The sequence below is a fragment of the Pseudophryne corroboree genome, chromosome 4 (genome assembly GCF_028390025.1).
Source record: "Pseudophryne corroboree isolate aPseCor3 chromosome 4, aPseCor3.hap2, whole genome shotgun sequence".
NCBI classification, from domain to species: Eukaryota; Metazoa; Chordata; class Amphibia; order Anura; family Myobatrachidae; genus Pseudophryne; species Pseudophryne corroboree.
The window spans coordinates 549626265-549651982 of record NC_086447.1 but is presented as its reverse complement, the minus strand read 5'-3'; the positions used below and the strand labels follow the sequence as shown (position 1 = coordinate 549651982).

The following is a 25718-nucleotide window of genomic DNA, read 5'->3' as shown; positions in this document are numbered from 1 at the left end:
TTCCTCCCTCAGGGACTATAGGAAGCCTCTCCCTGCCTTTCAACCCTAGCTGACTTCTATGGACTGCAGCAGATGTAGTCCATGTAAGCGAATGCGCCGGTCCCAGCACCTGTTAGCTAAATTTTGCAGGTGCTGGAACCTGGCCGGCGGCAGAAGCAGGCAGTGGAAACAAGTCGTCAGGGACCAGGCAGCACGGCCAGCAGCAGCCCCCCTCCTCCATCCAGGTGATTGTCTGGTATGCTAACATGAAGACTTGTAGCTTGTCTTGATAAAGATCCTTAAGCTGGGATACACACTAGATGCCATATCGGTCACACTGTCACTATGTACCCACTATGTCGCTGACGATGCGTGCTCCCGCGCGTCGTCAGCGTCATCCTCCATCAGCCCCACATGTCAATTGGCGACAATGCTAGTGGGGGCCTGCCGCCATTCTATCACTGCCAGCATCGGCTATGCCGCAGACAATGTGTGCTGACGATTCGTGCTCCCGTGTGTTGTCAGCAACATTCTCTGTCGGCCCCAAATGACGATGGGGGACAATGCTAGTGGGGGTCATTCTGACGAATGCAGCATGGCCCGCTGTCGCTTCGTCGCTGCCAGCATCGGCAAGTTTGTATGCACTTGCCAGTGCCTGCTCTTCCACTGTGTCCTGTAGCCCGTGATGTTGTTCTGGGACCCAAACAGCAACTTGGACTATATTTGAACATTAAACTTCCGTGCAAATTTGGAAGTGGTGAGTAACCGCAATAGGCTTTAAGACAAAAATGGTGGATGTGTATAAATATATATATATATATATATATATAGAGAGAGAGAGAGAGAGAGAGAGAGATAAAGAGAGAGAGAGATTTATATTTAGATACAGTATATGTAGAATTGATGTGGGTACTGCATAATAAATTATTCCCAATATTGAAAAAAGTACCAAAATAGGCAGAGCAGCGAGAGAGGGTAAAGCATATATACTTTTAAATGCTGGTTCAAAAACATCAATTTATTAAGTGCTTGGAAAAGACAAGTAAAATGCAATTTTAAATTAGGAGATAGCAAAGTGACACGAATGAAAATCTGCCAAATAGAATCATAAACTGTAGGAAAAACTGATGCCAAACTGGGACCATAATGATATAAACACCTCACTCACAATTTCAAAATGTAAATAATTATTTGGTTGTAGCTTTGACAAAATCCTTGGAGTAAAATGTCTATTTTTGTCACTATAAGAACTTTTTTGTCACTAAGAACTGCCATGTAGAATCCATAAATATAATAACATTTGAACTTACCATTGTTTAAATCTATTGTCATTTGCTAAGTTGGCAGACTCATTGAAGACAATTCTACCTTCAGATTTAATAGGTTGTGCTACACTCTCTACTTTTAATGACAAGTGTGGGGGAGTTGTGTCCATACAATCCAGCACAGGCCAGCGATATTAGTTGACAGTGGTAAGAAGAGTCACACCGCACTGCCAGCCAATCCTGCATGCATCTACTTATTCAGTGATCTGACTTTGCCGCTTCCCACATGCATAGAGGACTGGAAACTTGGGACATGGTGAGAGAGATAAGAGGATTGCAGTAGTAGCACCATGATCCTTTAGTAGATAGACCTGTTTGTCTTATAAGTTCTTTCTGTGGCTTTTGGCCATTTCTTTATTTCTTCAGGCATTGTTATTTATATCCATTGCCCTGTGATACGATACTATACTAAGCTACACTCACAATACAGCTGTACCCAAATGCCTGGCACAACTGAAATGAAAATAAATTATGTCTAACCATATACATATATGGCTAAATGCCACGAAGCTAGAAGGATATGTCCACTGAATATTGTAATAGAAGCAGTATTGGCTGCACATGCCAACAAATTAATGTCATCTGAAACCCATTCAACTAGTGGTGTCAAATCAGTCACCACAAGACAAGACAGCATTATATGCTACCAATATTATAAATAATCACAGACACAGACACGGGAGTGATGGAACACAATAAGACATTTTACCTTTTTTGCTGCCTGTTCTTCTTCTACACCATCCCCAATTACAACATATACTACTTTTCTGCCAAACCTTTGTATTATGCGTTCAAAGCAACTTTCTTTCCCTGTAAGATAAACAAGAGCAGGATTCAGTTACCTGATTAGCAGAATGCTCCTCATCTTGGGCATCCCCCACCACAACATAAGTTACATGAGAGCCAAATCTGGAAACTATACGCTGAAAACAGCTTTCTTTGCCTGAAAAACAATGCAAGGCTTACTTCCTGGACTAGCTGATCTATGGACATGTAGTCAGAGTCTGGGGGCACATAAACAATGACCAGATCAATAAGACATTTGCAGTAAAAGAATAAAGAAAAATCTTTACAAGTGATAGTATAATGGCATTCTATAATCAAAGAAAGTGCAAGCTTTTGGTATAGAAACAGATGTGTCCTCATACATCATTGCTGAAGTTGCTCCAAGCAGCCCTCTCGGTGCGCCAAAGTCCATAAGATTCTGCTAGTGTTGGGCGTCTTTTTGCAGAAAATGCATCTAGGTCACGAATTTAGGGGTCAGGCCACCCCTAGGCACAAAATTATTGGTTGTTCACCATCATGTCACTGCCCCCTTTTTGTTGGGGCCTCCCAATTGCCAAACAGCGCCAACCTCATCCCTCCTCTACCACCACAATTTACGGACCATTGCCCCCTCATCCCTCACCAATTACAAAATAAAAAAATAGGTTGTAATGACAAAAAACTGGAAAAAACCCACCTGCCCACCAGCTTAGCGGGACTCTCATGCAAGTGAGGATGCTGTACCGATCTCCCCCGCCTCAGCAAGTGTCACCGATAGGTACGGGCCTAAGGCGCCTAGTAGGAAACCTACCACTGATCACAATGAGATGAGGCTTGGACACACCAAGAGACTGTGCTGATTAATTTGATATCCAACACTTATATATCTGTGTGTGACTGAGCCTCTGAGTCTGTATACGAAGTGCTACGATGTAACACACACAGCTTTATTCCAGCACAGGTTCTGTTGTGTTACGTGTTGCTTATCAAATTAATCATCTAGTCTGCTGGTGCATCCTAGTTACATCATGTTGTGACTAAGATGTATTTTTAGCAAAATGATAGCGCAGTTGCTCCGGACCTGGCAGCTCACTTACACCACCTCGCTGCAGGGCATATTGAGTCTAGATGTATGAGGACACAGCTATATACAGATGATCTATATTGAAAATAACTTGTGAAGACACAGAGCATTTCCAACATAAAACATACCAGAGTATATCCACCTAATTTGGAAGCAGCATTTCATCATGCGCATACATGTTTGCATCATCGAATTGTTCCGCTGCGTCGTTTTGCATGAAATATAGTCACATTTTATGTCATCACATCACCTTGTAGTTCCCAGCCCCATATACATTAGAAAACACAATATCTAACCAGCATTGTTGCTGGTTGTATAATAACACTTGCAGTGTGTGGCTTGCCATATTCTCAGTTGAGTTGGGGAGTTTAGCATGGGACTGATAAAAGTGTAAACTCACAAACTGTCAGAGAATTATGAGTGTGACACTTTGTCAATGTTAGTCTCAAGGTGAACCTGCCAAGTGGAAGATATCAGGTTTTTCTAAAATAAAGAAAACGGTAATTTTATATTTACCTGGTCCCAATCCAGGACCACTGAATGTATAACTTCGGCAAATCTGTGATTATGAGGGGAGCTAGGGAGGGCTCTGTACACCCTGCTGCTAGCTACTCACACCCACCCCAGTGCACCTCCCACCCTCCTTTCTGTGCACACATTATACAGATGTACTCTTACATCTTTGCTCCATTTGCTACAAGTTGCATTACACATAACGCGTAAGTGCCGCATGACTCGGTAGCGCCGAGCATCTTTTTTTTGGGGGGGGGGGGGGTTTGGTGAAAATGCATCGTAGATGCAAAGTAATGTAATAGGATGCACAAGCAGCTTCTGCTGATTAAAATATGCGACTGTATTTGAATACAAAATGCAATGCATTAGTGTTTTCATAAAAAACACTAACATGGCATTTTGGATGCAGACAGATATGCAAATATACATAGAATATAGGCATGCTGCATTTCAATTTAATCAGCAGAAGCTACGTGTGTGTCCTATTACATTACTTTGCATCTTAAGCTGGCAGATATACAGTATCTGCCATTCAATCTATCTGCAGCTATATACGCAGATGGGGGTTGTTCATACACACAGAAAGATGCACCAATATAGCTGCAGATATACTGGTCATCTGGTGTGTTGCACAGCAGATGCAATATCCAGACGGCGTTCACAGACAAATTGCTTGTACACACCTGCAGATCAGCAAAAGATATACTGGCCGATCAATTGATTGGCCAATATGTCTGCCAGTGTGTACCCAGCATACAGTAAGACGCATTTGTGCTGAAAAAACACAAAAATGCACTTGGAGCTGTCGAGTCACGCCACGTCATGGCGGGACTTCAAGGGCTGTTTAGCGTAACTGCAGCAAGGATGTAAGAGGACACATCTGTAGGTCCTTTGAATCTGAATCTTTTAAGTCACGCAAATCACATATTTAGATCAGGCAAAGCAGAAAATAAGTTCCACTTTACACCACGACTGATATTGTCAATAACAGATAATATCCAACCCCCGGCGCCTCTTTGCCACTGTTAACTCCCTCCTCTGCCCACCACCACCTCCTCTCCCTTCCTCATTGTCTGCTCTTGACTTTGCCACTTACTTCACATCCAAGATTGACTCCATACGTCAGGACATCACATCCCACCAGTCCAGCAACCAGCCACCACCCATCCTTTGCCACCCCTCCCCTACCCTCTTACCAACTCTGACATCTTTCTCCCTAGTATCTGGTGAGGAAGTCATGGCCCTCATACACTCCTCCCCCCCAACAACCTCCCCACTCGACCCTATCCCCTCCCACCTCCTTCGCTACCTCTCCCATTCTGCCTGTTCCCATCTTGCCCACCTTCTCAATCTCTCCCTCTCATCAGGCACTGTCCCCTCTGCCTTCAAGCATGCTCTTGTCTCCCCTATTCTTAAAAAACCTACCCTTGATCCTAACACTCTCTCCAACTATCGACCGATCTCTCTCCTCCCCTTTGCCTCCAAACTTCTTGAGCGTATTGTCTATAATCGCCTTACTGCCTTTCTTTCCTCTCACTCACTGCTTGACCCATACCAGTCTGGTTTCCGCTCTCTCCACTCCACTGAAACTGCCCTCACAAAAGTCTGCAATGACCTCCATGCCGCCAAATCAAAGGGCCACTACTCTCTGCTTATTCTTCTTGACCTCTCTGCTGCTTTTGACACTGTGGACCACCCTCTTCTTCTGCAAATCCTTCACTCTCTTGGTCTACGTGATACTGCCCTCTCCTGGCTGTCCTCCTACCTCTCCGATCGTTCCTTCTCTGTCTCCTCTCATGATGCTACCTCGCCCCCACTTCCACTAACTGTTGGTGTCCCCCAAGGTTCTGTTCTTGGGCCTCTCCTTTTCTCTCTCTATACGTCCTCTTTAGGTGAACTCATTAGTTCTTTTAATTTCCAGTATCACCTCTATGCTGATGACACTCAAATCTACCTCTCCTCCCCTGATCTCTCCACGGCTCTCCTCACTCGTGCCTCTAACTGTCTTTCTGCTATCTCTTCCTGGATGTCCCAGCGCTTTCTTAAACTCAACATGTCTAAGACTGAGCTGATCATCTTCCCACCCTCCCGCACAACCTCACCTCCCACAATCTCATTATCCATTGATGGCACGACTATCTCCTCTAGCCCCCAAGTACGCTATCTTGGTGTAATCCTTGACTCCTCCCTCTCCTTCAAACCACACATTCAGCACCTCTCACAAACCTGTCATTTTCATCTCAAAAACATTTCCAGGATCAGACCTTTTCTCACCCAGGATGCCACTAAGATCATTATTCACTCACTGATTATTTCCAGACTGGACTACTGTAATCTCCTCCTAACTGGCCTCCCTGACAATTACCTCTCTCCACTCCAGTCTATCCTCAATGCTGCTGCTCGGCTCATCTTCCTCACTAAACGCACTACATCCACCTCCCCTCTCCTACTAGCCCTTCACTGGCTTCCCTTCCCCTTCAGAATCCAATTCAAACTTCTCACTCTCACTTACAAAGCTCTCACCCAATCCTCCCCCATTTACATCTCTGACCTTATCTCCCTTTACTCTCCCACCCGTCCTCTTCGCTCTGCTAATGCACGCCGCCTCTCCTGTCTCCTGATTACTTCCTCCCACTCCTATCTCCAAGATTTTTCACGTGCTGCTCCCTTCCTTTGGAATTCTTTACCTCTCCCCCTCAGACTCTCCACCTCTCTACAAAACTTCAAACGGGCTCTCAAGACCCATTTCTTTACCAAACCCAGCCAAATCTCATCCTAACCCCCTGTTCCATGCTCTCTATGTACCCCATCTGTGTCACCCCTGTCTGTCTACCCCTACCCCTAGAATGTAAGCTCTCACGAGTAGGGCCCTCTTCCCTCATGTGCTCACCCTTTTCTTCTTTAATAATTCTCAACTGCCCAAATCACAGTTTTTGGGCCACCTGGAACTTATCTCTGTCATTTACTGGTGTAGTTATGCTTAGTTACCCTGTACTTGTCCAAAATTGATTTCAACTGTAAGTCACTGTTTTGATTATGTGCATATGTACTCTGTAATTGGGCGCTGCGGAACCCTTGTGGCGCCATATAAATAAATGATAATAATAATAATAATAATAATAATAATATGGTAACACTGGTATTCCACAGGGAATAACATTGGGAATGTCCTAAAGCAGTTCCTCATGCAGTGTAGCGGGCACAAGAACCCGGCGTCCAAAGGAAGCATCCTGGGAGGTGGAAGTATTAAAGGCAAAGAACCTGATGAACGTGTTCGCAGAGGACCACGTAGCCGCCTTGCACAATTGTTCTGCGGATGCGCCACGGCGGGCCGCCCAAGAAAGTCCAACCGACCGAGTAGAATGGGCCTTGATAGCAGCCTGCGCATAAGCTTGTGCAATCACCATTTTAATCCATCTGGCCAAGGTTTGCTTATTCGCAGGCCAGCCACGTTTTTGAAAACCAAAAAGTACAAAAAGAGAATCCGACCTCCTGATAGAGGCAGACCTTTCCACATAAATATGAAGAGCCCGTACCATGTCCAAAGCAGGGACGGATCTAGACTTTTCTTTAGAGGGGGCGGTTTACTGTTTAATCTTGACTCCTCCCTCTACAGTCCCAACTCCTCCCATCTGCAATCCTAACTCCTCCTCTCTCAATTCTGACTGAACTTTTTGAGTGAGACTGAGAGAGAGCTTCGTGATTGTTCTATGTACAAGTGACTGTGCTATGGGGTAATTGTATTTATTAGCCCTAGTACCCACACACCAGCAAGTGAGGAGCAAATGCTCTGTAACCCTTGCTCTCCTGGCTCCTCTGTGCTGCTGTGGTATAAGCTGCAGCACATCGTTCTGCCTCAGGCTCTCCCAGGAGAGCTCTCTTCTGCTCAAAAGTGGGCGTGGCTATGACTGTGTTAGGGGGGGCGGTCGCCCCCTTCGCCCCCCCTAGATCCGGCCCTGGTCCAAAGATCTTTGTTTAGAGGACAAACCAGAAGAGATGAAGGCCGGAACCACAATCTCCTGGTTAAGGTAGAAAGATGATACCACCTTAGGTAAATTACCAGGGCGAGTTTGAAGAACTGCCCGGTCACTGTGAAAAATCAGAAAGGGTGGATGACAGGACAAAGCCCCTAAGTTCGACACCCGTCTAGCAGAGGCAATAGCCAACAGAAACACGACCTTAATGGTAAGGCATTTAAGGTCCACAGAATCAAGAGGTTCAAATGGAGACTCTTGCAGGGCATTTAAGGCGACAGACAGATACCATGGAGCCACAGGAGGGACATAGGGAGGCTGAATCCTTAGAACACCCTGAGTGAAAGTGTGAACGTCAGGAAGAGATGCAATTTTTCTCTGAAACCACACCGACAAGGCAGATATATGAACCCTGAGGGAGGCCAGACGAAGGCCCAAGTCTAGGCCTTGTTGTAGAAAATATAACAAAAAATTAAATGTATAATTGCGCAAATACTGTTTAAATGGTTACATAAATAACGTTACTTCCCTTTTTCAGACCGGGACGAACTCCTCAGTACCATCCAACAATAAGATAAGTAAACTGAAAGAAATAATAGACGCAATAGTGCAGACATCCAATCCAATAAAATAAGGTTTTATTTTAGTATCACACTCACAATGGATCAATAAAAGAAGGTATATAATGGATCGTTGCTTTAAATGGATGCGTCAATTCAGGTGAATTCTACTGGCATCTTTTCTGAACTTTTAATGAAAAAAGTGAAGCAAAACAATATTGCAGACTGCCACTTTAAGGGAAAAGATTTAAAAAAAGTGCACTCACAAACAAAGAAATATAAAACGCATGTAAAATCTCTGGTGGTAGAGGCAAACGTATACTCATCAGATGATCAGCTTCCAAGAGTCCCACAGAGTTCCGGTTACTCCAAGGTTTCTCCTACAGATGAGTTCCAGTACCGTTCCTCTTTTTCCAGTTTAAAATAGCCACACCGCTTAGCTATTGTAACTATTAGCTTGTTGTAGAAAAGCCAAAAGTCTGGAAGTTTTGAAAGTATATGCATCAAAATTCTTTGTGGCACACCATGTGACTTAAGAATTCCAGACCCTGTAATAAATCTGAGCTGAAGCTGGTTTACGGGCATTCAGCATAGTTTGAATGACCACCTCAGAGAATCCTTTTGCTCTCAGGAGTGATGCTTCAAGAGCCTCGCCGTCAAAGCCAGTCTGACCAGGTCCAGGTAGACACAAGGGCCCTGAACAAGAAGGTCTGGGCATTGAGGAAGTAGAAGAGGACGCTCTATCGAGAGACCCTGCAGGTCTGAGAACCAATGCCGTCTGGGCCACGCTGGGGCGATTAGAAGTAGTATTCCATCTTCTTGATTGAACTTTCGTAATACCCTGGGCAGGAGTGACACTGGAGGAAACACGTATGGCAGCCGAAAGTTCCATGGAATTGCCAGTGCGTCCACGAATGCTGCTTGAGGATCTCGTGTCTTTGCTGTGAAGACCGGAACCTTGTGATTGTGTCGAGATGCCCTCAGGTCTACATCTGGTAGGCCCCACTTATCCACTAGGAGTTGAAAGACTTTTGGATGAAGGCTCCACTCTCCGGCGTGCACGTCCTGACGACTGAGGAAGTCCGCTTCCCAGTTGAGGACTCCCGGAATGAACACTGCCGATATAGCTGGCAGATGGCGTTCCGGCCACTGGAAGATTTTTGATACTTCCATCATTGCCATGCGGCTTCGAGTGCCACCTTGATGATTTATGTACACCACCATGGTGGAGTTGTCTCATTTTACTTGAACAGGCCTGTTCTGTACCCGAGGCAGGGCCAGTGTCAATGCATTGAATACTGCCCGCAATTCCAGAATGTTTATCGGGAGGAGAGATTCCTCCCTGGTCCACTAACCCTGGAGAGAGTGTTGCTCCAACACCGTGCCCCAACCTCGCAGACTGGCATCCATTGTCAGGAGGACCAGGTTGGAGATCAAGAAGGGATGGCCCCTGCTCAACTTGTTGGTCCTGTAGCCACCAGCTCAGTGACAGACGAACCTCCGGAGTCAAGGAGATCATTTTAGACCTGATCCGGTGAGGCAGGCCATCCCATTGGGAAAGGATTAACCTCTTCAGAGGGCGGGAATGAAATTGAGCATACTCTACCATGTCGAATGCCAACACCATGAGGCCTAGTACTTGCATCGCCGAGTGTACTTACACTCTCTGGCGAGAGAGGAAATATGTGATCCTGTCCTGAAGTTTCAGGACCTTCTCTGGAGACAAGAACAATCGTTGGTTGTGTGTGTCCAACAATGTCCCCAGGTGCACCATGCTCTAAGCAGGGACCAGCGAGGACTTCTTGCAGTTGATGAGCCACCCGTGGGATGTAGGAATTGGACCATCAGTTCCAGATGACTGAGAAGAACTTCCGGGGAGTTCGCCAGGATCAGCAAGTCGTCCAGATACAGCATGATCCTGACACCCTGATGGCGGAGAAGAGCCATCATGACTGCCATGACCTTGGTGAAGATCCGAGGAGCCATGGTCAGTCCGAAAGGCAAGGCCTGGAATTGATAATGTAGGTTGCCAATAGCTAACCGCAGATATTGCTGATGCGACATGGCAATAGGAATGTGCAGGTAAGCATCCTGTATGTCCAGGGATACCATATAGTCCTTGGGTTCCATGGCCAGTACAATGGAACGCAGAGTTTCCATACGGAATTTGGATACCCTCACAAATTTGTTCAAAGATTTGAGGTTGAATATAGGCCGGGAGGACATATTTGGTTTCGGGACTAGAAACAGGGTCGAATAGTAGCCCCTGCCTCTTTGAGACAAAGGTACCGGCACAATCCAGTATCTAGGAGAAATTGGACAACCAAGTGTAAAGTCTGTGCTTTCAGCGGATCCGAAGGGATAACCGTCAAGCAGAACTGGTGAAGGGGACGTCTCTTAAAGGAGATCGCATACCCATGAGAGACAACTTCCCGCACACAGGCGTCTGAAGTGGGCAAACTGCAGAAGTCGGCCTCCCACCCTGGGGTCCCCCAGAGGGAGGCCCGCCCCGTCATGTCACAGGCTTGTCCTTTTTGGAAGCAGGCTGACGTGGCGGCCCAAGATTGCTTAGACTTGGGATTGGTGGTTTTGGAAGTACGATCCTGTCTCGGGTACGCCTGACCCTTTGCTTTAACTGGAGGTCGAAAGGGACGAAAAATGGTACCCTTAGCCGTCGGAGCAGAAGGATTAGTACTTGGGAGAAATGCAGTCTTAGCTGTTGCCAAGTCAGTCACGATCTTGTTCAGATCCTCTCCAAATAGTATGTCTCCTTTAAAAGGGAGAGCCTCCAAGGTCTTTTTGGAGTCCAAGTACACTTTCCAGGACCTTAACCACAAAATACGGCGAGCCAGGACAGATGTAGTAGATGCCTTGGCCGCCATTACGCCTGCATCAGAGGCCGCCTCCTGAATATAGTGAGAGGCTGTGCTAATATACGATGGATATTGTATGGCAGTGTCAGAAAAATTTAGAGATAGCTCATCTTCTATTGCCTGAACCCATGCTTCACGAGCTTTTGCAGCCAAGGGGCTGCTATAGAGGGTCTATGAACAGCAGCGGTAAGTATGTAAATAGACTTCAGGCATCCCTCCACACGCTCATCCGTCGGTTCCTTCAGTGAGGTGACAGTGGTGACAGGCAGAGTAGAAGATATCACCAGACGGGCGACATGAGAGTCCACTGGCAGTGGAGTTTCCCACTTGTTACTCAAGTCTGCAGGGATAGAGTAACAAGCTGCCATCTTTTTGGACAGGGAAAATTTCTTCCCTGGAGATGTCCAGGATTCCTGACGTATGTCAATTAAAAGATCAGAATGTGGTAAAACTACTTTAGCAACCTTCTGACGTTTAAACTCATCAGGTTTCTTAGACGTAGCGGGGGGCTCAATATCATCATCAATCTGGAGAATCAGCTTGATAGCCTCCACTAGGTAAGGAACATCTACTTGAGTTGTAGATTCCTACTCAGAAGCAACTGTATCAGTGTCTGACGGATCAGTATAATCCCCATCCTCATCAGAAGAATCATCCAAAATATTAGTGGATTGTGAGGAAGAAATGGCCTGTTTAGATGACCCATTGCCCCCAGCAGGGAGAGGGGTAGGTTTTTGTCTAACCAAAGACTGATTTAATTGTTGTAACTGGGTAGACAGAGCATCCGCCCAAAGGCGTTTTAACTACAGGGACAATATGTGACTGCTATGGCACAGGAGGTCCCACTGGGGGCATAAGCCGCGTTACAAGCGTCGTCAGCATATTTAAAAAAGCAGCCCAAGGTGGGTCTTGATTTGCCACAGGTGCTGCAGACTGACTGGAAGGTGCAGGACGTGCAGTACCTGAACCCTCAGCTGAAACCTTTTCCTCAGTCAAATCCGTGGCGCCAGTACTGCATGATGCAGAAGCGTCTGCGGATTTCCCGCCCTGTGTAGCAGACATTATTGGGAATGTAGCCTTAGGCCTCAGCAATACAATATAGCAAGACAAACACAATACCTGCAAAAAAAACCTGTGTTATATGATAGCAAATGCAAAGCACAAAACAGAGGATTTAAGCGGTGTGAGGTGACTAAAACACACAGTGAAAAATACAAAACAGTCCTGTGGAACACTATGGGGGTCATTCCGAGTTGATCGCTCACTAGCTACTTTTAGCAGCCATACAAATGCACAGTCGCCGCCCACGGGGGAGTGTATTTTCGCTTTGCAAGTGTGCGAACGTGTGTGCAGCCGAGCGGGACGAAAACTTTTTTTGCAGCTTCTGAGTAGCTCTGGACTTATTCAGCCCTTGCGATCACTTCAGTCTTTTTTGGTCCCGGAATTGACGTCAGACACCCGCCCTGCAAACGCCTGGACACGCCTTCGTTTTTCCAAACACTCCCTGAAAATGGTCAGTTCACCCCCATAAACACCCTCTTTCTGTCAATCACCTTGCGTTCGGCTGTGCGAATGGAATCTTCGCTAAATCCATCGCCCAGCACCGATCCTCTTTGTACTCGTACGACATGCCTGCGCATTGCGGTGCATACGCATGCACAGTTTTGCCCTTTTTTTACCTGATCGTTGCACTGCGAAAATCGTCAACGAACGATCAACTCGGAATGACCCCTTATATTTGAAATGAGACCCTGATGCATTTAGTCCACCAGGGTACAGAATATAGTGATAGCAATACGTGTGATACACAGAATAGAATCCACACAGCAGCTATAGGCACACACAGTCCATCTCCTGGGACCGTGTCCGGATTACGATTTACCGGCGGGTCCCACCTGGGGGACCCTCTTACCTCCTCCCTGTCATGCAGCCACGCAATCCAGGAGAGCAGCAGCAGTGGTGTGCCTAGAAACCGGTGCGTCCCCGCTGCAAGTACCCGGGAACCAGGCCGCAGGAGTATGCAGTGCCACTGAGGCAGGTGATTGAGCCGCAGCACAGCATGTCAGAATGACATAAAAGTGAAGCGGCCCTTGAAGTCTTCTTAAAAAGCTCTTTTCAGGGCTGCCTAGCGCAGCTCTCCCTGTTAAGTGACCTGCACTGCAGGCACCAATTTACAAACTGAGCTCCAGTGCATAGAGGCGGGGCTATAGAGGAGGTGGTGCAGTGCATCCTGAGAACAGTCAAAGCTTTAGCCTGTTTGTGCCTCAGATCAAGATCCGACTCTACACCCCGATGTTATTCCCTGTGGAATACCAGTGTACCCCGCTGCAGAAATGAGAATAATCAGTTCCATTTACAAAACATGGTATAATGAATGATATGCCTTTATAATGAGACACTGCCACCCTGGCATTCATGTTTAGCTACATGGCTCTGCTTTGTCTGTAGCTTGGCCTTATTGCTTTTCAAAATAATCACAGCTCTTACCTATTTTAGTTGCACTATAGATATTTTCAATTGGAAAGACTCCTCCTAGACTATATAGCAAGACCTTTGAAAGTGCTGGAATAAGTTGTGTTGTAGTTACCAAGACATTTACGCTATTGCCTGCGCATTGCGGTGCATACGCATGCACAGTTTTGCCCTTTTTTTACCTGATCGTTGCACTGCGAAAATCGTCAGCGAACGATCAACTCGGAATGACCCCTTATATTTGAAATGAGACCCTGATGCATTTAGTCCACCAGGGTACAGAATATAGTGATAGCAAGCAATACGTGTGATACACAGAATAGAATCCACACAGCAGCTATAGGCACACACAGTCGCAGCTACAATGCAGAAAATATTACATATAAACAATAAGACTGCACTGGACTAGTAAATCTACATATAGATATGTATGTATACAGCTATAACAATGCTCAGTAAACACTGGATGTATATCACAGAATACTTGTACTAAATATTCATATAGCAGTACACTTGTTCTTAACTAACACTGTCTAAAATGACATGTAGAATACTTAAGTGTCTGTAAATACACAGCGCTGACAAGACAGGCGGTTTTACAGAGGAGATAGTGCCCAGCAGTCCCGGAGATCAGCCCAGCTATGTAATGGCGCCAAAATCTCTTCAGGGAGTGAGGGAGAGAGATGCAGCCCCAGGGCGGGAACACCAGCAGTAGATGGCGCCCGGAGCTGGGGGAGGGGCTACAGGTCAGCACCTTACCCCTCTGCTGGACTTCACCACCAGGTACTATGGAGTCTATATTAAACGAATTTTAGTAAATCCGACCTGTGCTCCCTGCCCTGGTGGATATAGTGGAGTCCCTGCACGGCCACAGTGTCCACACCAGCGCCGCGGTCCGTCTCCTGGGACCGTGTCCGGATTACGATTTACCGGCGGGTCCCACCTGGGGGACCCTCTTACCTCCTCCCTGTCATGCAGCCACGCAATCCAGGAGAGCAGCAGCAGTGGTGTGCCTAGAAACCGGTGCGTCCCCGCTGCAAGTACCCGGGAACCAGGCCGCAGGAGTATGCAGTGCCACTGAGGGAGGTGATTGAGCCACAGCACAGCATGTCAGAATGACATAAAAGTGAAGCGGCCCTTGAAGTCTTCTTAAAAAGCTCTTTTCAGGGCTGCCTAGCGCAGCTCTCCCTGTTAAGTGACCTGCACTGCAGGCACCAATTTACAAACTGAGCTCCTGTGCATAGAGGCGGGGCTATAGAGGAGGTGGTGCAGTGCATCCTGGGAACAGTCTAAGCTTTAGCCTGTTTGTGCCTCAGATCAAGATCCGAATCTACACCCCAATGTTATTCCCTGTGGAATACCAGTGTACCCCGCTGCAGAAATGAGAATAATCAGTTCCATTTACAAAACATGGTATAATGAATGATATGCCTTTATAATGAGACACTGCCACCCTGGCATTCATGTTTAGCTACATGGCTCTGCTTTGTCTGTAGCTTGGCCTTATTGCTTTTCAAAATAATCACAGCTCTTACCTATTTTAGTTGCACTATAGATATTTTCAATTGGAAAGACTCCTCCTAGACTATATAGCAAGACCTTTGAAAGTGCTGGAATAAGTTGTGTTGTAGTTACCAAGACATTTACGCTATTACTCCTGTTGAACGAAAACAGAAATTATCAACACAAATAATTATGGAAACATGATTTTATGGACTCATTACGCTATTAATTAAATATTCTTTACTTTAGCCCAATGAACATACTAACTAAAATGTTATGGAATCTTAATTTCTCAAATGGAATATGTTAAATATGTTGGAAATTGATTTTAAGGTGATGTCCACTTTAGAATATATTATTACCAGCAATTGCAGTAAAAGCATGGAAGTGTCAATCACAGTGACACTATGACATGATATGGCGTTCCTGTACGCAGCTGACTGGCTACGGAGTAGAATTTCCAACACAAGCCAGAATGGTTAGGGGTAGGAAATGTGGACATTGCTGGAATAGATAATGTTTAATTACAAACAAATATTACAGTAAAACTTAACGTGGAGTCGTGGACTTTTCCTATAAAGGACCACCAAACATTAATCATTTAAAAGCCCAACCTCAGCAAAAGTGGGTCCATTTTCAGCTAAACAGCTATAATTGCAAGTGCACTGGACATTAGAATGATCACATACAATTGTCATTAAAACACTACAGGCCTCAGAAATATCCTGCAGCATTGCACTTTGATGTCCCCTTCTTGTGCAAAGCCCAAGAGATAAAACAGCAATCCAACCAGGACAGCGGAGAAAACACTCTAGTGCAGGCATGTCCAAACTGCGGCCCTCCAGCTGTTGAGAAACTACACATCCCAGCATGCCCTGACACAGCTTTAGCATTCTCTGACAGCAAAACTGTATCAGGGCATGCTGGGATATGTAGTTTCACAACAGTTGGAGGGCCGCAGTTTGGACATGCCTGCTCTAGTGGAAGATGGACACCCTTTTCCTGTGGGGTGACATTGTCATGCAGATAACATATTCCCAATTAACCTCATAGACACATAATTGTTGTACTAAACTTATATTTCTATGGTGCTTCAATTTGTTAATTTAGTCCCAATTTTTCGAGTAGTCCCATGGACCCCCAGAGGAGTGGGAGGATCTCCTATATCCCACCCACTTCCTGGTGAAGTGGACAGGAAGGGGAAAGGATACCGGGAAATGCGGGTCCATAGGAAGGGAATGTAATTTGCATAATTTAAACCCACCCTACTGCACACCGACCATTTGTGCCATTTTGCCATGGTGGGGTGGGGCCTAATGATGTGAAGCAGGGCCATCTTAATGTATAGGCATATGTGCCCCACAATTCTATGGGCCTTCGAGCAGAGAGGAGAAAAGTAAAATCGGCAAGTGTGCCCTTAGGGGGGTTTCTTAGTGCTCAGAATCCCCATACCCCTGTGGTGCTGAAAACAAGTGTATAACTTCTCAGTCATACTATACTGAAGCTTTAGGTACTATAGTTGGCTGCGACTCGACAGACCAATCACCTACCTCCCAACCATCTCCATTTTAGCAGGATAGTCCTTCTTTTTGGGCACTGTCCCACCTGCAGGCATCAGTGTCCCAAAGGCAATAAGGCGGTTGTGGGACACTATCACCACTGCTATAGGTACAGAACTATTGGTTATCTGAGCTTATTATGCATAAAAGAGAGGAACACACTTCCTTAATAAAATATACTAAATGTTTCAAGTGAATGATCCCTAACTTTGTGCTTTTGTAAGCAGCATATTGTAGGAAATAGCTGTTATAAGTAAGCCAAAGACACCTACAGGGACACATTTGGTCACAAAGACCATGTGCAGTTGCAGAATACAAACACTGGCTACTATTGTATACCCTTCACCACACTTTCTGCTTTAAATTACTTTGACAAAAAATAAATTACAAAAACAAGTTTTAAGTGACATTGTAGCTGTGCATTTACTGATGAAATATAAGCATACATTTCAACTTACCTCGTGCTAATGAGTGATAGTGATTTAAGTGCATTTGAGAGCCAGGAGTCTGTCAGGACTTCAAGATCTGCTCGCAATTGAAGCCAGGCTTCTCTCTTCGCTGGGCCAAAAAGTCCTTCAGCACAAAAAGGCAGGAAACCATAGATTAAAGGCTGCTCTCATGGAAATTGCAAAAATGACAAGGAAAGTATCTGAAATCTGGGACTTTGTGTGGAGAAAATTCTACACTGACTGTATAAGCAATCTTTGGATTCCCTCATTGGCTACATACTGTCATAGGCCTACCTTCTCTTCACAAATATTCTAGAACAGGCTGAGCTGTGGTAGTTGGGATTCGGTCATTAGGTAGACCAAACTTAGGTCGACAGTCACTAGGTCGACCACTATTGGTCGACGTGCATTAGGTCGACATGTACTAGGTCGACATGGGTAAATATCGACATGCGTTTAAAAAATATTTTTTTTTTTACTTTTTCATAATTTACGATCCACGTGGACTACAATTGGGAATAGTAACCTATGCCGAACACAGCGGTAGCGGAGCGAGGCACCTTGCCCGAAGCATGGCGAGCAAAGCAAGCCATGCAAGGTGACATGGTGCATTAATTGGGGTACCCCGTCACTTTATGAAGAAAACGACACCAAAAAAAGTAAAAAAAACTCATGTTGACCTTGTTCATGTCGACCTAATGACCACGTCGGCCTAATGACTATGTCGACCTAATGCAAGTGTGGTCGACCTAATGACCCATACCCGTGGTAGTTAGGGGGTTGGCAGTGGAATGGCTGTGACACTTACACAAGACCAGTACCGCCTTCCCAGTGGTTTCAATAATAAATTGCAGGGTAGATAATTAGGGTTCAAAAACACCAGCCTAAGGGCATTATAAGTGAGAGAGCTGAGACCGGCAATTTGTAAAATCCCAAGTAAACAGTGTTGCCTGAAATAGTCTGGGCTGCTATTAATTTCTGATTGGCTATAGGCTGATTTAGAACAGCTCACTTAGAAACATTTTGCACCTGGACTTGAATGAGATAAGAATAAATACATTAGGTTTTCTGATTTTTCTCAAATGCTCCATAATATTAGGTCCTCCAAAAGTAATGTAATATCGCTAAGTAATTTCTTGAGGCACTGACTATAGTATTAACTACAAGTTTGGATTCTCACATTACTATTTTATGACTCTAAGCCCGGTTACTCCTACAAAGAGAAGCGCAGTGGATATTTCAGTTACAATCTCTAGCTCCAAAGGGCTTAAATGAAATGCTAGGATTGCATTGTTTTTTTGTAAATAGTAATAATATTGGTTCTCAAAGACACGTGATAAGGCATCCTCATTTTATATGAATGTCAGTAAAAAATTATATATATACAGTATATATAGCGATACCAGTGTAAGCGGCATTGAGACTTCAATCAGAAATGAAAGTGCTTTATTGCAGAATCATCATCTACGTTTCGCCTGACGAAGGGGCTGCGACCCCGAAACGTAGATGATGATTCTGCAATAAATCCCTTTCATTTCTGATTGAAGTCTCAGTGCCGCTTACACTGGTATTGCTGTATGTGGGAGGACACTCCTGATTAAGAAGGCATGGGAGCAGTTTACTTGTACGCTGGGGAGCGTGAGGAGTGCCAGGTCGGACGGAACTGTATATATATATATATATATATATATACTGTATATATTAATGAATGTATTACATTCAAGTATTGGTCTCTAGGATGTTGGAGTTCTCATGCAACTGTATATTATACATATATGTGACAATGTTACGCAAGACATATAATATGTATACCAATCACTGTGCAATGGATATGTGTTTGTAATTAGGCTCACCTGGCCTAGCTAGGAGAAGTAATGGCTGTGTACTTCAGGGTGTTATTGCACTTAAATGTGGTTTGTGTTCATTTCTTGTTTGTATGAAACGTTGACATTCAACATGGGACTGTGATCTCCTTTGACTAAATTGTCTAGATTGGCGCTTCTTGTCTGGTATTTATAAATATATATATGTATATATACGTACCTCCCAACATTCTTATTTGGCAAGGAGGGACTCTTAGCGCGGCCTAATGGAAAGGGTTGTGGCATCGCGTGGATGACGCGATCCCCAGCCACGCCTCCAATTTTCATCACAGTGGGGGTACTGCCAGCGCTCTGTGAGCTGCTGGCCATGCCTCCAGTCCCTCTGCCTCACTAGAACAGATGCTGTGCGCATGCGCACAACGTCTATTCACCGCTGCTCTGCTCTGAACTGAGCAGAGCCGCAAGTGATCAGGAGCCTCCCAACTGCTCCCCCCCCCACCGTGGGACACTGCGGAGCGCGGGAGGGACAACGGGACAGACCCAAAAAAACGGGACTGTCCCGTGAAAATCGGGACAGCTGGGAGGTATGTATATATATATATATATATATATATATATATATAGTACTTTTAAAAGTTTTATATTGTCTCAGCCTTTGGTGGTATGCAGTAGTATAATAAGAAAGGGAGGTGCCATGATGAAGAAGGTGGTATGGTGTAGTGAAATGAGGGTGTGGTCTACATTTATCAAGAGTGGGGAAGTAATTAGGGAACTCCAGCCCAAGGACATAAAATGCCCTAGCTTCTCCTCTGTCTGGTAATATATGCTTCCATTTAAACCATGGCCATTTTGTATATACATGAGTAATGGCAGTTTGTTATACAGTTTCTCTCTTTCTGATGTGCATGTTATCATACTAACAAATTGTACTGTAAAGGACAGAGCGTTAAACTTAAAACCTTTTTTTTGTATTTCCAAAAATGCAGAATATAGAGAATACCTCCTACATTGTTCTTGTAAGTATTGTACAGTTCTTTTACTCGTCTATATCGGAAAGCCAGCTTCCTCATCCAGTCTACGCCCCCTCTGACTCCAGTTGGTAAACAGAGAGTTGTGCTGCTTGCTGCCGCCCGAAAGCCATCTGTGGCAAAACTGTAAGAACTTTGAAGGAAAAGTTTACTGAACATTAAGTGATGTCCATAAAAATAAAGATGTGTCCACATACACCTATTCTGAAGTCGTCCCAAATAGCCACCACAGACTCTGCCATGCGTCTCACCATAGACAGTTTCACAAAACATGCATCTTAGTAATAATGCTAATGCAACAAAATGACAATGCCCAGGTATCCTGGACAATGGCACTGGTGTTACATGCAGCTGCTGTCTGTCACTCAGACGCTAACCTGTGTAAAAAGGCAATAGATGGAGGCACTATGCTTCACGCCAGACATCGTTGTGATTAATCTACTACTTTACTCCAATTCTTTTGCGACAAAAATACCAATCCTCAGTGCCTAGTACTAAACAAGAGGACGATGCCCTGCGCTTGTCAATCAGATGCTATTCATAGGAGCAATGCACCTGAGGAAGGTGTAGGGCAGGCATGTCCAAACTGCGGCACTCCAGCTGTTGTGAAACTACATATCCCAGCATGCCCTGACACAGTTTTGCTGTCAGAGAATGCTAAAGCTGTGTCAGGGCATGCTGGGATATGTAGTTTCTCAACAGCTGGAGGGCCGCAGTTTGGACATGCCTGGTGTAGGATGTTTGCTACACTGAAATGCGTTGAGCCCTTTGCTGAACCCTTTGGGGAATTCCCAACTTGAATCCTGACCAGCAGCATTTGGTGGATACTTTTAATTGCACCTTACCACTATGTTCATTGGTGCTTATTGGCTGAGTTATATACCATTGGACATTACTGTCCAGATTACCGGAAATATATTTGGACTTGTATGCAATTTTACCAACCATATTAGGTCCATATCTACAACACTGATGACTGCAGCTGGCTAATTTTACAATAACCTACATGCATTAATTTTTTTATTTTTTATTGTCTACTGCTACTTCAAGCAAAAATGAATATGTATTTTTAAATTTAGGGGTTTATTCACGAAGCAGTGAAAAGTGTGGAGAAGTGAGCCTGTGGAGAAGTTGCACAGCGCTGTTCTCTCTAAGTGTCGAGTACACCTTAAGTCACTTTGTAGGCATCTCACGCCATGTGGTGCAAAAAGGGTAAGTGTATGAGGACACATATGTACAAGCCTGACAAACACACACAACTAAATAGATACTGCTTTTTATTATTGCTGGTATTTATTTTTTAATTATTTTATTTTTTTCAGCTAAAACAATTTGACTGCTGTAGTAAGCAATGTTAAAAATGTTAGTAGACTATAAACAGTGTACATTAACGTGACCATTTGTAGTTTGCACCTATTGTAATTTAGAATAGAATATGTACTTTCACACTGTATATATATGATGTTTAACAGATCATAAATATTGTTATACTTGGCACCACATTACCTTAAGTCTTGACCATTGTCATCAGACGAAACATCATCTACATGGACCTGATCACATTCCTGGGAATAAAGTAATACACAGACTAGAATGACCAAGCATGAACATACAGTTTTCAAAATAAGTATAGCCAGAACTAATGTAACACTTATATGTTCTGGAATCTACAAATAATACACAATTTGTAGTTTTACCAAAACTCTGAGAATGGAACTAGACTTTATTCAGTCTAGTTCCATTCATGTTACTGAGCAATTTTCTAGTTAATTGTGGTAAAAGTTTGTAATGTACTGTGCATCTTTTTAGCTATAGTGTAAAATAGCACCAAGCCAGAAGATGGCACTATCATTTAGTATTTTCTCATTTTCACAAAAATGAAAGGACACAACCAGACCATCACACAGGGTCGCAGAGGCTCGGGCAGATGTACACTATGATTTTTTTTTTCTCTTTAAATACGTTTTTTTAGTACTGGGTATACATGCCAACTAGACATGGACACATTTGCCAATACTTTTGTTTAGAAACGTGAAATATAGGAAGAAAAAGACGTGCAAGCACAGTGAGGGTGTGCGAACATAACTGTGTCATATTCAGAGGAGATAAGTCCCACAGATACACATGTCAAGTGATATATCCTTTGCTGGTACTCCACTCCTGGTGCAATATATGTGCTGTTGTTTCTGCTGACGGCTTGCTGATCCCCAAGCATGCATCAGCCACAAGCCTGTTTATACCTGATGGCGTTCATTAAGTCGACACGAGTTAGGTTGACATACATTGGGTCGACCGTGTTTGGTTGACCCAATGTCAACATGAGCGCTAGGTCGACATGGTAATTAGGTCGACATGGAAAAAGGTCGACATGAGTTTTTCACAATTTTTTCCCCATTTTTTTGATCTTTTTCATACTTAGCGATCCACGTGGACTAAAATTGGGAATGGTAACCTGTGCCGAGCGCAGCGGTAGCGTAGCGAGGCACCGTGCCCGACGTTCGCACTCGCCATGTGAGGGGTTACGGTGCACTAATTGGGGTCCCTGTCATATTTTTAGAAGAAAACGACCCCCAAAAAAGTAAAAAAACATATGTTGACCTTTTTCCATTTCGATCTAATTACCATGTCGATCTACTGATCATGTCGACCTAACATGGTCGACCCAATGTATATCAACCTAACTCATGTCGACCTAATGAACCACACCTGTTTATACCCTAGGCTGGTAGTCAGTGTGAGACTGGGGCATGATGGCACCACAAGTGAATGTAGTGGTAGGGGCCCAAGTTTAAAGAGGTATGTCCAGCACTTGGAGAGGAAATGCAAAAAGAACAAGGCACCTTTATAAAGGAGGATACAGAGGTGTGTCGGGACAACCACTTTGAAAGGCAGGCTAATATTTATGTAGATTCCATAAAAACATATCAAACACAAAGTTACTGACCCTAAAGCAGGGAAGGGGGGTGGGGCAGTAGGGCCCACTGGGGATTTCCCCTGTACACCTTTGGGCCAATCCGACCCTACTGGTAGTGAAAATTGGGGAACAAACAGCGTGGGGTTCCTTGCAAAAGCAGCTATTAACACTAGACTATGACAGGCTGGGATGGAGACAATAGAACAGAGACTACCCATTGAGAGTGGTTTCTCTCTGATTTATTAACATGTGAGAAAGCAGGAATGAAAGCTTAATAAAGCCAAACCCTCACTGTGCAACTACCAAAAATTGCTGTGACCGGTCCAATCTTTTTATATGGTATTTTTTATTTTTTTACCAGAATGTAGTTGTTATATAACTAATTAGGGATTGTTATGACCTTTCCTCTTTAGTCTTTATACAAGACCAGTTTGGGACACAATTTCATATGAGACAAATAAGATAAAAATGCAAAGTTTAGACTTTAAAAGCTGTATAATATCTTTTCTGTTAATTTATTCTTAATTGACTTTTCACAGTGTTAACTAGTCTGTGGTGTTCTTTGAACGTCAGCAAACACAAGGAGATATGTGACACTTAAAATAAAATGGTGATTCTAAAATATTCAACCGCATGGAGCACACAATCAACTTCATATGAAAGATGTTTATTTTGATTTGTGACTTAAGAGGGACAAAAGTTTATCTTAAGGCCCATATAGACGGGCCGATGCAGGAGAGATGTGTGCTGAGTGAACCGCTCAGCACACATCTCTCCCGCCGATCAGCACACCGCGATCTGTGCTGATGCGGGAGGAGACGGGGGGGGGGGGGGGGCGCTCACTTCACCCAGCGGGTGAAGTGAGCGAACCGCTAGATTGGCCTGCATGTAGGCCAATCTGGCACCAGCGATAGCAATGCGCGGGGCTGCGCATCGCTATCGCTGTTAGGGCTACACACGGATCGATCTTGCTGAAAATCTAAGCAATCTAGTCAGATTGCTTAGATTAACGCTTAGTGTGTACCCCCCTTTCAGACACTTGTCTTCAACGGGTGGGGAATGAGTGCAATTCTTGGCATACATCTGTCATCTGCTAATGTTGGTGATTTTGAAATTTCTTGGGCAAAAAGCTATCCACTATGATGAATTCAAAACAGCTGATGACCAGGTTGCAATTGGATTCAGGCAGAGATATGACATGATTACCCTCCTACTGAAGAGAAAAAGGGATCTATTCATAGAGCAGAGAAAAGCCCTGTTTTGCTGTAAACAGAGATTTTCACTGTTTTGGGTTATTCATAGAGCGAATTACAGTGGAGAAGTTCCTGATCTCTCCAGCAGCACCCCCGCTCCCTTGCTGAATTCTGCTTCTCCTGCGTGTTCTCAAGATAGCGTAGTCTGAACATGAATGAGAAAATGGCCCCCTGCTCTCTGCCCGGAATTAGCTCTGCCCCCTTTGATATCCCAGCAGCCTATGCAGCCTTCCCTGAGATCGACCAGTGGCGCATGTGCAGAATGGAACCTAGCTGCAGACTCCATGTTTTGCAGAAGAGATTGCTGGAGCCCTGGATACCACATTGCTTTGCTGAAAAGGTAAGTACACATATATGGTAACTTAACAAAGCTATATATCGCAATTAACTAATGCGATATATAGTGAAAAGTAACAATTTTCTTTTCACATTCTTTATTCATAGACCCCTAAGCCTTTATATAGTTTTTCCTATACTATACCTGAGCAAGTACAGATTCCATTTTAATTATGTAAAATAATACATTTCCAAAGGTCAAATGAGCTTAATAAGGAAAAATATACCAATTAGGCTCACAGAGTGACTACCACTGACACCATGAACTACATCGGTTGTTTGCCATGAAAGCTTTTCAATTTCAAGGACATCACATAACTATAATAGTCTTTCACTAGCCTCAGAGTCCCCTGATGTGGGTGTAATCCATGTGATGTTTGGTCTAATATTGGACAAGTGAGTACCAGCCGCTCGACTCTGTTCACCTGATGCTGGTCGCCTGTCATGTCAGGACTCCTAGTTTTTAAACATGCATGAAAACCAAAAGAGCCAACCACTGACCAGCCAACCAATGTTGTAATGTGTAGGCTGCTGAGACCGGAGCTGGCAAGCAATCTCTGGTCCTGGCAGCTCAGCACACCATCAGCTTGGCGGCAGTGCCTGATCTGGAGACATCTCAGCATTATCTGCCAATGCAGCAGGACCCAGCGGAGGCGATGGGACATATCAGAAGCAGCAGGCATGGCAGCGGGATCCGGCAGGTCTGGATCGTGGGTGATCCAGTCCCCATCAGCCATTACTGCAGAGTTTGAAAGCGGGCATAGGTTTTCCACCACTGCCCTAGGGGCACAATGGCGGTGCATCCATTTAAAAAAAAATAGAGCCATAAGCTGTGATTGGTTTAGCAGCTCCTTTTTAAAGTTCGAGACGGCCACAATGAGCCAATCAAAGTGAGCTACTTCATTGCCCCGCTCCCTTGTATTGGCTAATATTAGCCAGTGCAAGGAAGCGGCTGCTAGTGTGAATGCGTGGAAGGAGCGAGCAAGAACCTGAGAGGCAGCAGCTACACAAAAGTACCTAAAGGCCTCTGCACCCACCCGAAGGAAGAATACACCACAAAACCTGGGGAGGCGCTTCCTCAACAGTGCCATCTTCCCAGCGTCATCTTCATGAAAATGGCGCAGCACAGTGAAGACTCTGGGAATATCGCTGGGATGATGGCATCACTTACCGGAGTAAGGAAAGATGCTGAAGCCCTCTACGGACCACCCTCCCCAGATTTGCCCCATGGCTGAGGGGCTCCGCAATTACTATTTTGTTAAGATATAATTTTTTGTAAGGGGCATGACTACGCCCCTAATTATGCCA

The 25718-nt window shown here is 44.6% G+C and overlaps 1 protein-coding gene across 1 annotated transcript in view; it reads right to left on the bottom strand.

Moving 5' to 3' along the window:
* Positions 1-25718, bottom strand: part of EYA4 (EYA transcriptional coactivator and phosphatase 4) — a 470455-nt gene that overhangs the window by 3011 nt on the left and 441726 nt on the right. Inside the window, exons 15-19 of the mRNA XM_063917364.1 lie at positions 21414-21472; positions 19880-20040; positions 17066-17180; positions 15081-15202; positions 2014-2114 (exon numbers count right to left, since the gene is read on the bottom strand). Coding sequence (XP_063773434.1) covers positions 2014-2114; positions 15081-15202; positions 17066-17180; positions 19880-20040; positions 21414-21472 — 558 coding nt within the window. The remainder of the gene's footprint in view (positions 1-2013; positions 2115-15080; positions 15203-17065; positions 17181-19879; positions 20041-21413; positions 21473-25718) is intronic.